The sequence below is a fragment of the Dendrobates tinctorius genome, unplaced genomic scaffold (assembly GCF_039654945.1).
Source record: "Dendrobates tinctorius isolate UK_male_01 unplaced genomic scaffold, ASM3965494v1 ptg000016l, whole genome shotgun sequence".
In the NCBI taxonomy this organism is placed as follows: domain Eukaryota; kingdom Metazoa; phylum Chordata; class Amphibia; order Anura; family Dendrobatidae; genus Dendrobates; species Dendrobates tinctorius.
In genome coordinates, this window is record NW_027361684.1 from 5,446,451 (window position 1) to 5,460,703 (window position 14,253).

At 45.3% G+C, this 14,253-nt stretch overlaps 1 protein-coding gene across 1 annotated transcript in view; it reads right to left on the reverse strand.

Annotated features, from left to right (window-relative positions):
- The window catches only part of P2RX5 (purinergic receptor P2X 5), a 180,433-nt gene that overhangs the window by 83,530 nt on the left and 82,650 nt on the right, over positions 1 to 14,253 (reverse strand). The window contains exons 2-3 of the mRNA XM_073565318.1: positions 11,795 to 11,945; positions 11,641 to 11,712 (exon numbers count right to left, since the gene is read on the reverse strand). Coding sequence (XP_073421419.1) covers positions 11,641 to 11,712; positions 11,795 to 11,945 — 223 coding nt within the window. The remainder of the gene's footprint in view (positions 1 to 11,640; positions 11,713 to 11,794; positions 11,946 to 14,253) is intronic.

Genomic DNA, 14,253 nt, shown 5'->3' on the forward strand with positions numbered 1-14,253 from the left:
AACCAATTAAAATACTGACATGGTATGGCCCTGGCTGAAAAAAAAAAGTTACATCTTTTTCACATGTGGTGTGTAATATTTACCTTCTGGTGAGCATTGTTTCCCGGAGGAACGACAGGGCTTGTGCGTACTTGTACTTGCTCCTGCGTCCTCCAGATCCACTCGGGGCCCGCATCTCTTTATTGAACTCCTTCTTGAAACGATCCCTCACAGACCGCCACCGATTCACAATTCTGTTCCCTGAAACGAGAAAGGAGTGGTTAGTATACAACATCAGTGTTTCACAAACTCCAGTCCTCATGGTCCCCAGGGGTCATGTTTTCAGGATTTCAATAGTAAATAGAAATCCTGAACACATGATCCGTGGGGACCACGAGGACTGGAGTTCGGGAAACACTGGTTTACATCAAGCAACCGTTACTGTATATACTTACGCTCTTTAATCTGGTCCCGAGCTTCGAGGTCCTCCCAGCGGCCCACAAGGAGAGAACAGATTTCCTCCCAGAGTCGTCGGGTAATGATCAGGTCAGCGTGGCGGCGGTCAGCCATATTCCAGAGCGGCTCCCTTTCTCTGACGAGATCGATGAGGCGGTCCACATCAATCCCTCCATCCTCACCGTCAGAGTCGGGAGCACGCTGTGAAGGCTGTTAAAGAAAAAGACAAAAATAACATAATTAGCCTCCACAAAAGAAATGAAATAAAAAGTGCAAAAAAACAAAGCAAAAATATTTATACTTACACGCTGGTGACCGCCGCGTTGCTGTCGCCGACGACCCTGGGAGGCACTGCGAGGACCTCTTGGCCGAGCACCAGATTGGGAAGACTAGAGAAGAAAACAAAAAATGTTATGAGTTTGGATGTAGGCATTTGTTTGCTGTGTGTGGTCTGCAGAACATTGTTTTCTATGTGTTGTGTGTAGTGTGATGTTGTGTTTCTGCGTTTGATGCAAAAAACTTACGAATTGTGAGCCCACTCCAAGCGTCTGTCCACCCCTTCCTTCTTCTTCTGGGAGCTCCTCTTCATCTTGTGATTCCTGTTTTGAAATAAAAGGCAATGAATAGACATATATTACAGAGATGATGGATTTTGGAAATAAAAACTTACCGTCAAACGCTGACGATGCGAGGGAGGGCTCCCAGAAGAAGATGTGCTGTCCTGTTGATGGCCAGACTCCATGGCTGTGGGTATTGCTGCTGCCAGTGATGCCATTTCTGCTGCTGCTGCTGCTGCATCTCTTTGGCGGCTGTTGAATAAAGAGAAACAAAGGGCCAATGAATATCTTGATATTCCATGGCCCTAGTTTGGAGGAATGGGGGATTTGATAATTACCGTCTCTCATCTGCTTCTGGACTCCCCTCCCGTTCAGCATGCTGCTCCATTTGGGGTGGTGCTGATGGTGCTGCTGCTGCATCTCTTTGGCGGCTGTTGAATAAAGAGAAACAAAGGGGCAATGAATATCTTGATATTCCATGGCCCTAGTTTGGAGGAATGGGGGATTTGATAATTACCGTCTCTCATCTGCTTCTGGACTCCCCTCCCGTTCAGCATGCTGCTCCATTTGGGGTGTTGCTGATGGTGCTGCTGCTGCAGATGTCTGCTGCCTTCTCCTGCGCCTGGTTGCTGTCTTGGGTGGCATGTTGGGTGTGGCTGAGGGTCCCATTGTCTTGCTTATATATCTCCTGTGGGCAGAGCTACTGAGCATGCTCAGACCAAAAAAACCGGATCCGGCCACCGGATCCGGCTTTCGCCGGATCCGGCGCATTGCGGCGCTCATAGGCTTTCATTGTGTGAAAAAGCCGGATGCGCCGGATCCGGCGTGTCCGGCTTTTTCGCCGGAGACAAAAAACGTTACAGTAGACGTTTTTTCCAGACACCGGATCGCGACACATTGCGACACATTGCCGGATCCGGCGAAAACCGGATGAAACGCATGGCCATCCGGCGCGATCCGGCGCAAATGCAAGGCAATGGGGGGGAAACCGGATCCGGCATTGCATTTCGCCGGATCCGGTTTCTGTCAAAAGCGCCGGATCGCGCCTGACGGCGAAAACCTGATGTGTGAAAGAGGCCTTACACACCAACATTTTGATTCTTTTCTATTGTATATTTTTAGGCAGGTTTTGTTATGGAAAACCTCAATTTTGTCATTTCATTTTTTTTCCCCCTTATGGCATTTACAGTGGGTACAGAACGTATTCAGACCCCTTTAAATTTTCGGAATACTTATGACTAGAGATGAGCGACTTTCCCTTTTTTAGGGTCGAGTTGGGTTTCATGAAACCCGACTTTCTCAAAAGTCGAGTCGAGCGAAATCGGCCGATTATCGGGAAAAGTCGAAGGTCCGACTGAAACACGAAACCCAATGCAAGTTAATGGGGGAGCAAAGTCGGCGGGGAGTGGAGGACAGTAAACACACCTACATACCGGACTGCTTTTTTAAAGTGTGCGAAAACTCTCTCTCCCTCTCCCCGGACGCTGCATGTATCATCTTGTTGCCCACAGTGTACGTCCTTGCTCAGTGGCTGAAAAAAGTCACGTGCAAGCACTCTGGGAAATCCGACTTTGGCGCTTGTTTTGCCGACCTCATGGCCAACTTCACACTGTGGTCGGGTTTTCGGTCGGTGAAACCCGACTTTGCCATAAGTCGGCGACTTATGAATCTGGCCGACCTGTTTCGCTCAACTCTACTTATGACTAGAGTTGAGCGAAGCAGGTCAGCCAGATTCATAAGTCGCTGACTTATGGCAAAGTCGGGTTTCGCCGACTGAAACCCGGCCACAGCGTGAAGTCGGCCATGCGGTCGGCAAAACGAGCGCCAAAGTCGGATTTCCCAGAATGCTCGCACGTGACTTTTTTTCAGCCACACTGAGCAAGGACGTACACTGTGGGCAACGAGATGACGTGCAGCATCCAGAGAGAGAGATTTTGCTCACTTTAAAAAAAGCGGTCGGGCATGTAGGTGTGTTTACTGTCCTCCACTCCCTGCCGACTTTGCTTCCCAATTGACTTGCATTGGGTTTCGTGTTTCAGCCGGACCTTCTACTTTTCACGATAGTCGGCCAATTTCATTCGACTCGACTTTTGAGAAAGTCGGGTTTCAGGAAACCCGACTCGACCCTAAAAAAGGCAAAGTCGCTCATCTCTACTTATGACCATGTGATATTTCAGTTTTTCTTTTTTAATACATTTGCAACAATTTCTACATTTCTGTTTTTTTTTCTGTCAAGGTGGGGTACAGAGTGTACATTAATGAGAAAAGAAATGAACTTCTTTGAATTTACCAAATGGCTGCAATGAAACAAAGAGTGAAAAATTTAAAGGGGTCGGAATACTTTCCATACCTACTGTACCTTACAGGTTAATTCAATATTTTGATAGACTGGATTTCTATGTATGAGGCAATGCCAAATAGATTTACTTTTTTTCATGTCTTTGCTTTCAAAGGGAAGGGTGATTCATATTTTTTTACTCTTTTTTACATTTTTTTATTTTCTACTTTATTTTTTTTAGTCCTCCTAGGGGACTTGAACTGCGACTGGCTGATCTCTTGTTTTATATACTGCAATGCAGCCTGTGGATGGTCTTCACATGAGCAACAAAATGGCAGCCATGGGGGCTTTCGACAGGCCCCCTGCTACCATGGTGACCCATCAGTACCCTTTGGCGAGCATTCCATCTAAATGGCTCTTACAGTGATTGACAAGTGATTAACAGTAGCAATCTGATTTTACCTCCGGCCATGGCTGTTAGTGACCAATGCTCACTATGTAACAGTCGACATCTACCACGTGAGGAGAGAATTCAGCTCCTTAGCCACATTTCCACTTCCACAATTATGGAGCCCAGCACGGATGAACAATTATGTCCAATTTTCATTAAGGCGATGTGATATTCTATTCTAAAAGCATGGCTTTTATTGGATAATAGTCCATGATTGTGCAGTCCAGTAAAGCATGTCTCAGTTCAGAAGTTGAGTTCTCATGGGGAACTGAGGAGATTCCTGTAGACCAGCAGATTGATATAGGGTCTGCTTAGGCCTGTTTCACACTTCCGTTTTCAGCCATCAGTCACAATCTGCAGTTCCTAACTTTTTCTCTGCCTTGTCCATTTTGATGACATGTCTAATAAGAGTTAAGGGCCATCTAGATTGGGTATACCTTGCTGCAATGGGATGGCTTTTACGCTTATTTGATCAAAAACAAGGACCCTATGGTTTTACATCTGTTACTAATTTTTATTAAGTTACTGAAGGGTACATGTGGCGCCCCTGAGGCTCAGTCGCCACAGAGGTACTGCACCTTCTCCTAAGGTGTAGTGCCCCACCGTCTGGGTAAGTTGGGAGCTCCTTTCCACGCTCCAAGACTCGCACCCCACACACACAGGGTAGTTCTGCACAGCCACAAGCGGCTCTGTGCTTAGAGAGTAGCAGAGCACCTTTGGTGGTTCCCTGCTTGGAACACTGGACGTGCTGGGAGGTGGGTGGAGTTAGAATACATAAAAGACTGGGAAGGTTTAGAATTACAGTTCAGTCTGCAGAGGTCAGTCTGTGGGGGCAGTCTGCGAGAGCAGTCCCCTAGGAAAGTAGGAGAAGGAAGTCACTCAGAGAGGAGTGAGGATCCCTGGAAAAAGGGATGGAGGAAGGAGTGCTGCAGCTGCCTCGGTGACCTGAGCCAGCTGGCACGGGAAAGGAGAGAAAGGAGAGAAAGGAGAAAGACGTAGAACTGTAACCTAAGTTTCCATGAGAAAGAGAGTCAAGTACGGAACGAAGGAGTAGAGAACAGAGGAGACGTGGGTTGGAAGAGGAACCCTGCCTGTAGGTTCTCAGTGCAAGGCCGGGGCCCGGTCCCTGAGGTTGTATGGACACTTATGGTTCTGCAGCAGATATCGGTGGAATAGTTGGCTGTAAATGCATTACTCCCATCCAAGACTTGAGGCACAACAGCAACACAGATAGAGAGCCGGGAGTGAGGCGTCCCCGAAGCAGGCTACAGCTGTCTGCCATGCAAGTAGAGTTCTAGGAACATCTCTTAGGAGGCATTCCAGGGTTACTAAGTACTGGAGTGCTTCACACCACAAGGCGCATTGGCGGAGTCGTTCAGGAAGGTACATGTTGGCGGAGTGTTGGAGAGGAGAGCCCTGACTTGCCCGGGAGGTTGGTTGAGTCTTTACCCCAGAGGACACGGCGCGGAGGCAGGCACCAGTGTGTACCACGAACTGTGAGTAAAGCCTTGAAACTGCAAGCTCTGGTGTCCTCCATTTATTTGTGCGCTAACACCTTCAGCACTGCTGAATCTGGGTACCAGCATCCATACCATCCTGTGCCCCTCCTGATCCATAGCACCTACACTGCCCTGGGACTACAGCTCCACTTGTGGGGAGCTACACCATCTTTGCTGCACCACACCATCAGTCCCAGCGGATCTGCACGCAGCGTCGGCTTAACACCTCCCTTGCCGAACACCACAGGTGGCGTCACGAAATATTCCCATAAACTACATTAAAAACCACCATTGATTTGGGCGCCCAGGGCCACGGACCGGGTCACCGCCGCTGTGACACATCCCCCTGATACCGGCCCGGTACCGAGTGCCCCGCTGCCCTGGGAGGGCGACCCATACACATTATTGTTTTCATTCTAGGCTGTGTTTGTCTGTTTCGTGGCTGCAGTGTGAATGCGTGCCTACACATTACACTTATACCAACATGCTTGCTGGCCCAAGTTTTCGGCTTTACAATAAAGTTGGTGGAGTAGAAAAATGGGGTGGATGGTGGAGTAGAAAAATGGGGTGGATGAGCCTAGGAGACCATGCTGCCTTAGTGTAGGAGTCAGTAAATACACATTGGGCTTGAATGGCTTAGAGGTCTTATGGGCAGCATGGTGGCCCAGTGGTTAGCGCTGTTCCTTTGCAGTGCTGGGATTGTGGGCTCATATGCCACCAAGGCAAGGAGTTTGTATGTTCTCGTCGTGTTTGTTCCTTTAGGTCCTCCGGTTTCCTCCCATGGTCCAAAGATATACTGATGAGGAATCTAGACTGTGATTCCCTATGGGAACAGTAATGATAATGTCTGTAAAGCGCTGTGGAATAAGATGGCTCTACAGAAGCAATACAAAATGATAATAATAGGCCGAATGGACATTGCAGAAATTGTTGTGTGTTAGGCTGGAGTCACACTAACCTGCGCAAAATACGCTCCGTATTTTACATGCGTAATACGGATCAATGACCACTAAATAGTGGTCCGTAGGTCATCCGTAAGCAAGGTGAGGTCGCGTATTTTGCGCATGTGTGTCTCCGTATGCAATCCGTATGCAATCCGTATGGCGAGATTTTCTCGCAGCCTTGCAAAATGGACATTTAACGGTTTTGAGGCCTGCAAACAATTTAAATCATTAGCCTGCACCCTATTTAGACACTCAGAAACAGGTGGCTGCCTACATTCTGTACATTTCTCACCTTGCTTTCACGAGGTGTGTTGGTGTTCTTTGTGCAGCATGTCAGAGGGTCTGACATTCAATACAACCGAGCAGGTTCTCTTTACCTGGCTTTTGTCACGGCGCTTTGGCCAACCATATCCTGTGATAGTGGATCCGCGGAGGAGGAGACGCATGTGGGTACATCCACTTTTGAGGCAACGACTCACAAGAGGGCATTTTCACCGCCTCTATTCGTCTCTGCGGGAGCATCCGGACAAATTTTACCAGTACTGTCGAATGAGCATTTCCACATTTGATCGCCTCTTGGAGACAGTGCGCCCTGGGATCACATTTCAGGACACTAGGATGCGCCAAGCCATATCTGCAGAGGAGCGACTTCTACTCACAATATGGTATGTACTCCACAACCACATTCTCTATGTTCATAATGTGTGTGTTAATTTATGTTTTTTGGCCTTCTTGGACAATGTTTAATACCCTCATCTTACTCAAAATATGTTTCACCTGACACAGCACAATGTTACATCTAATATGTACTGCATATCACTTATTCATTGTGCCACCAAATATGTGTGTGTTGTTCTCTCTCATTTCCTACCAAGTTTGGTCGGCATGTAACTGATTTTTTTTTACTTTAGCCATTCTAACCTGGACTATTTCTGTTGTTCTACAGCTTCCTGTCCACTGGCCTGTCTTATGCCGCCCTCCACCATGAGTTTCTCATTGGAAAGTCCACCATTTCAGGCATAGTGAGGTCTACATGTGCACAAATCTGGACAAGACTCCATCAGGTGTTCCTACCCGAGCCCAGGATGGAAGACTGGTTAAGGATTTCAAGGGACTTTGAGGAGGACTGCCAGTTTCCAAATTGTATTGGGGCCCTGGATGGCAAACATATCAGGGTGCGTAAGCCGCCGAACTCAGGGTCCCAATTCTTCAATTATAAGCAATACTTTTCTGTTGTATTGTTGGCTCTGGTAGACCCTCAATACAAGTTTATAATTGTTGACATTGGGGCCTATGGAAGGACGGGAGACTCTAGAGTCTTCAATACTTCCATAATGGGTCGGCGGCTACGCACCAACCAGTTGGATCTACCACCACCACGCCAGCTACCAGGCTCCCCCGAACAATCAGTCCCTTATGTCCTTGTGGCAGATGAGGCCTTTCAGTTATCACGTAATGTCATGAGGCCATATCCCCGGCGCAACCTTGACCACAGGCGCAGAATTTTTAACTTGCGCCTATCACGTGCTAGGCGACTGGTGGAGTGTTCCTTTGGGATTCTTTGTGCCAAATGGCGGGTACTCCAGTCTGCCATTCAGTTGAGTGAGCAAAATGTGAATGAAGTTGTGAAAGCCTGTGTTGTTCTGCATAACTTCACCAGGATACATGATTGCTCCTCCTCTGATGGTGTTGTGCGTAGGCCGGACAATGTGCGCAGGGTGAGACCACCTATCATCCCTCAACGTAGACCGCTCTCTGGCCTCAAAGTGCGTGATATATTCACTAATTACTTTATCTCACCTGAGGGGGCTACTTCTTGGCAAGAGAATGCTGTGTCTATGTTCTAATTTTTTTTTGGTCAAAGTGTGTCTAAATATATATTACTCAAGCCTTTTTATGATTCTATGAGTGTTTCTTTGCATTGGTTGGTGTCTGTTAGTATGTTGTGAGGGATAGTGAGAAATCACACAGAGACATTAACTAAAGTAGACAAATTTTTAGTTTTGCCTTTTTTTTTTGGGTTTTGCTTAAAGGCAAACATAATTTTGCCATAACACAAATTTGGCAATGGCCAAAATGACCCTTTGGGCCTTCGTTAAGTTGATGTAACATTAACATACCAGAAAAAAACTGCAACAAACATTATGCAATAACAACATTGCTGCATGCCTACATTAACCTGGATTAGGCAACAAAGGGTGAGCTCCATCACCAAAATAAAGTCAATAAGATAACACTCACATTTCCTCATAATGTTTTCCAAACATAGAAAGATTCCACCATGACAGGCAAGGCTACCTCACATCTTTCACACAGATATTACCTGTCTGTAGAACAGACAATATTTAAGCATGCTATACTGGAAAGGATGAAAATACAAAACTCACTTGTTAAGACATAGAGAATGCTGGTCGCCTCAAATTGGTTTACTAGAGAATGCTAATAACAAAGTTGACTACTTAACTAAAGGCAAGCACACCTTTCCTATGCATTAACAAGTGATTAGTGTATTTTCATCCTTTCAGGTAACAGTATAGCGCATTTAAATATTCTCTTTTATACACACACATGTAATATCTGTGTGAAAGGCGTGAGGTAGCGTTGCCTGTCATGATGGATTGTTTCATATGTTTGGAAAACATTGTTTACAAATGTGAGTGTTAAATTATGTTCTAAATGTTGGTGAAGGAGAACACCTGTTTTTTTGTCTAGATTAGAAGCACCAGTTACATGTCACTGGACATCTCCAAAGTTTTGATTCATAAATCCTCATATGTAGGGGAAGGGGAACGGGGAGGAACAGCCTGTGGGTGCTGCTGGACATTGTGGCCAACATCGCCCTGTGTGGGGCCATACTGTTGCCCATGATTCTGTTGTTGTCCAGCCTCCTGGGCCTGTTGGTGATACTGGCCAGAGTAATAATGATGATGGTGAGGGGCTTCTTGTTGGCTATGGTAGGCCCGTGGCTCATACCCACCAAGATAGCCAGATCGTCCCCAACCAGGTTGGGACCAGCCTCCAACACTGGGTGGGTACAAGTGGCCATATTGGTGGGGTTGGCTTGATGAAGACATTTGGGGCTGCGGAATAGAAGGATGGGTAGGGGGAGGAAGGGGTTGAGGTGTTGGCCCATGTATTAGGGGCTGTTCAGACCCTGCTTGAGCAAGCATCTGTGTGGATGGTCTCATGCGCATTAAATTTCTTGGTGACAGCTGCCACCTCTCCAGAAATTCAAACACCTCATATGGGGTATTGGGGGGGGTGCTTGCATCAAGCAGGGTCTGAATACACCCCCTAATACGGAGCCTGACCTCACGGGTAAGGGCACGGAGATAAAGGGTGAGGCTACGTGCATAGGCCTCCTCACCAACATCTGTAGTGACTCTGGACAAGTAATTCAGCATCCCAGTGTCCACATTGGTCCTGCTCTCTTGAATGGCGACCTGGCGCCTTCTTCTTATTCGCCGTGTTGCTAGAGCAGCCTGTGGGGAGGGCCTGATCTGGGCAGTTGGGCTGCTGCTCAAGTTGCCCATCTCTTCCAGGATGGGTGAGGTTGCAGCTGCAGACCGTCCTGGTGGTGTGTTGTGTCGGGCAGCCATTGTGTGCTCTTGTGATGCCTCCTCTTCAGACATCCTTCTTGTAGGGGGAGAAGATGGGCCAGCCACCTCATCCCCTACAGGATCGATAACGGGATCTGCCTCTGAGGCCGTTACTCGATCCGTAAGGTTGGATTGAGTTCTGTTATGAAATAGAATAGAGGCAAAAATACATCAATATTTTTGTCCCTGTAAAGTATTTGTGTAATGTTTTTGTGTCATGTGGTGTGAGGTATGTACTTACGGTCTCAGAGCCAGAATTGGGGCGAGGAAGTTCAGCCGGTCATAATATATATATTTCCGCTTGACATGGCCAGCATCCCCACTCCTGGACCGCTGCTGGCGTTCCCGGCGGTACTGGTCCCGGATGCTTCTCCACCGTTTCATCACATCTTCCACTGCAATGTGACAGGAAAGATTGTCAAAATCACATATTTGAGAGGTCACATTTTCAAACAGTAGTCTAGGCATTGGGCCTTATGGGGTGTGCGTTCTACCCATGGTGGCATATGTAATTGGGCTGATACCCAGGATCTCATTAGCTCCCCTGAAACTAATTTTTGTGGCTAGGAGGATGAGGAGCTTGTGGCCTAAACCCCTAATTATGGCTGTGTGAAGCCACGTGTCACATCCTAATGTAACGGCCTCATGAGGCTAAAATTACATGCCCAGGAAGGGGGGGGGGGCTGATTGTAGAGTCATTTTATAGCGCGCGCTAACGTTAATTACATTTTTATGGGTGCACTTACGAATTTTCTGCTGCTCATCACGTGGTCTGTCACCGAAGTCATGGTACATCTGGCGACAGATGCGCCTCCATGACGCCTCCTTTCTTGTGCGGTTCGCATAGTTTGCATCGCGTGGGTCCCATATTTCTGGACGCTCCTGCACCAGCACAATTAGCATCTCCACATTTATGTAAGTGGACGCCATGCTGCTGCTGTACTCCGTGGAGGCGTACTTCCTGGATGTCTGGAGCGCTTTTTGAGCTCATTTGCATGTCTACGCTTCCTGATGATGGATTGGCCCATTTCCTGTTCACCAGCCAAAAGACCTGCGTATTGCTCGCAGGTCACATGTGTGGTCCGTGTGTAATCCGTATTTTTTGCGCACCCATAGACTTGCATTGGCGTGCTACGGGCGTAGTACGCTGACAATCGCAGCATGCTGCGAGTGGCACGGAGCGGAGGATACGGAGGAGAAATATACGCCTGGTGCGAGTGACCCCATAGAGAATCATTGGTCCGTGTCTAATGCGTGTTTTTGCGCCTCTCACGCACCCGTATTCCTCGCCAGTGTGACTCCGGCCTTATTCTGCATGATGCATGTTCAAACCAGCAAGCATATTGTGTTTCTGGAACAGGTAATAATCAAAATGCTTTCTGTACCATAGACAGATAGATAGATAGATAGATAGATAGATAGATAATTAGATAGATATTCATATCAGGCAGCACTACAAAAATGGACTTTATTAGTCTAGAAAATGTGATGATTTAACTCATAGAATATTATTGTTAATTAAGCAGGAATGATGCCATATCTTATGGCCTAAAAAAGTCTGTTGTATTTTTCAACTATTTTTTTTCCGGAGTTTGTATGTTATAGGTAGTATGGGAAAATACCAAAATCGCAAAGGACAGAGTAAAGAGGGTGAAAGATAAAAGTTTCCCTGCACAGTGGAGTTTTTACATTGATATGATTACAATAATGAAGTTAATGACTCTGAGCTGCGAAATCATACAAATCGTTCTGTGTGTACAAGAATGGCACTGTTTCTGGAAAAAAAAATAATTTATTTTAATTTCAAAGTACTGATGTGCACCTCGTCCTAATTGTACATGCTTATGAACAAACGTTTGCTTCATTTTTTTCCTTACCTCTCTGCATTTTTCTTGTCTTTGATTTGGGGTGACAATTAAATTTGTTACTACAAAAAAAACATTTTCCCCCTAAAAAAAAATGAAAAATGAAAAAATTCAGTGTTTTGGGTTTTGTTACTTGCATAATTTAAAGAATATTAGTTACACCAACCTGAGGCGGTATGACATAATCCACCACGTCCCAAAGTCTTGACCCGAGTTCAGTGGTGTTTGTGAAGGCAACTCCCTTTACCTTTGTTATGACAGAGCTTTGTATGGACGTGTCTGTATCTTGATAACCTTTTTTAACCACAAACACCCACCTGTCCAAAAAAAAAAAACAGGAACATATATGAGTGATTGCTTGAGGTGTCTTATGAGATAAATCTGTTCTGTTGCCCAGATGGCCTAAAGAACTAAACACAATTCTGTACCACTTTATACAAATTCTTGGCCACACGACTGAAAATCTGAACAAAACTACTGCTATGGAGAAATAAGTTATATTTTTAGCACTTTTATAAAAATATGTAAGAGGACCACATCAATTTTACTTGTAATTTATAGTTCTGGTTTCATCTTATGGGCAAAAGAACCACTGGGTCACCTTACACAGCAGTGCCATGGTGACTCTATAAACCAAGCACCTCCTAAATATATACTTGGAAATGCACACAGTAATAATTCTTTGAGTGATGTCACCAAACATATATATTACACATAACAATATAATAAAAATAGTGATATCACATCACAACCATAGTGGATGAACAGGGATAATGTAGTGATAATGCACTAGGTGATGTCACAACTGGGACATAAATACAGTGATGTCATAACTACTGTAAATATAAAGTACAGTGATATCCAACCAATGACTAAGGACCACAGTTATTTCACAGTAAAGAGAACACCATCATGATAGAGGGTTATTTCATTCATTTTTACAGTGATTCTCTGGGAGTGTTGAACATCTAAGGAGAAAATCACATATTTCAATGGATTTCTTACATTACAAGTTTTGCAAAAAGGTTCCCTGTCTACCACCTTACCCATGCTCTACAGTAGGCCAGTGATCTAAAGAATAACATTTTTCCATAAATCTACCCTACCACTCCTGTCTACTAGACGTTTGTCATTCTGCACAAGTTCTCTCTATGAGGGGGCACTGTTTCCTCTTCTAGACACTGCCAGATGTCATGGGAATTTCAATAAACCAAACAATGGTCTATGAAAAAAATGCAAATCAGCTCTCTGTTCCTGAAGAATTAAAGTTGTCTTTTCCATGCCATCTATTGGAGCTAGCTGCCCATTAAGCCAATATCCAAACCTTTTAAGAAACCTTTTTTTCCTAGGAAGCATTACCGGGCATAAAAGACTCTCTCTGGCTCTCTATTTGGTGGTCTGAACAAGGAGAACCGGTACTCCCCTAACCCTATAGTTCACTTCTTATCTGTGCATTCGCAATTATTGGTCTGTCACCAGCTCACACAACTTTAGGCTGAGGCTAGATGGAGGACTTAGGCCACATCATCAAAGATTGCTTTGTATATTTTCTACATCACAGTGTACTGCGACATATAAGTCTCAAAGTAAAAACTAGCTAGATTCTTTGCAAATTGCTTGTTGCGATCCCAGGACTTTGCAAGTCACATATTCACCTATATTATGCTGCAATGTGACAACGACAAAGAGTGATCTTGGGGCTCTCAACCTGTGTCACGGCCAAAGTCACCATGTAGAACCACTCTTATGTGTACCATCTTGTTTTGCTTTTTTTTACTTAAAGATGACTGGTTCGTTGTGTAAAACAGAAAAATATCAAGTTTGGGACAACACCTCACCACACAAATTGATATGTAGGTAGTGGCTGCAAGTCAAGTAAGGTAAAAAGAGGATGATTCCAATCCTCCATAAGATCCAAAGGTGAAGAGAGCGACAGCAATCCATGGCTTCATAAAGACCTATCTGTTTTGTAAGGTCTTCCTGTATTATGTGATGTATTAATATAGAAAAAGATACTTTTTCTGCCGTGGATCCTGTTGTTGCTCTCTTCACCTTTGTGTAAAGCAAGCACTTTTTTTTACCTTTTGAGTCATGCTTATTTCCTTATCATCTGCAAGCTTCCAAGCGAGGTCCTTACGCCCCTTGTTTTAATTGCTAATCAGTTTGTTACTATCACTGGTTGAGTTCTTCTGTGCATGTTCCCTCTGATTGATTGCAAAGTATTGAAGAATAAGTCAGCACTTGCTAAAGTAGCACGATGATCACAGATGCAGAGATAGATGCAGCGACCGGGCCCAGATGATCAGGGGCTCACCAAACCCAGCAGAAATTTCAACTGTTGATGTCGGTGTGCACATGAACGGGGGGCATGGCATTTATACTCGCATCTGTAAGACGTGACCCAATCATAACAGAATCACCAGCCTAAACCGCAGATTCTAGGGTACTCAAAAGCAGGAGAGAATTGTGAAAAAAAAAAAAGTGTCAGAATTTTTTTTTTATATGTATTTTTTCCTCTTTTTCTCTGGGGCCATAGGAGAATTTTTTCTTTAATGGAGATTAAGCAATTGTCTGATCGTGTTGAGCAGCTCGCTGCTGAAGTGTGGGGAATTTCCACCTATCTTG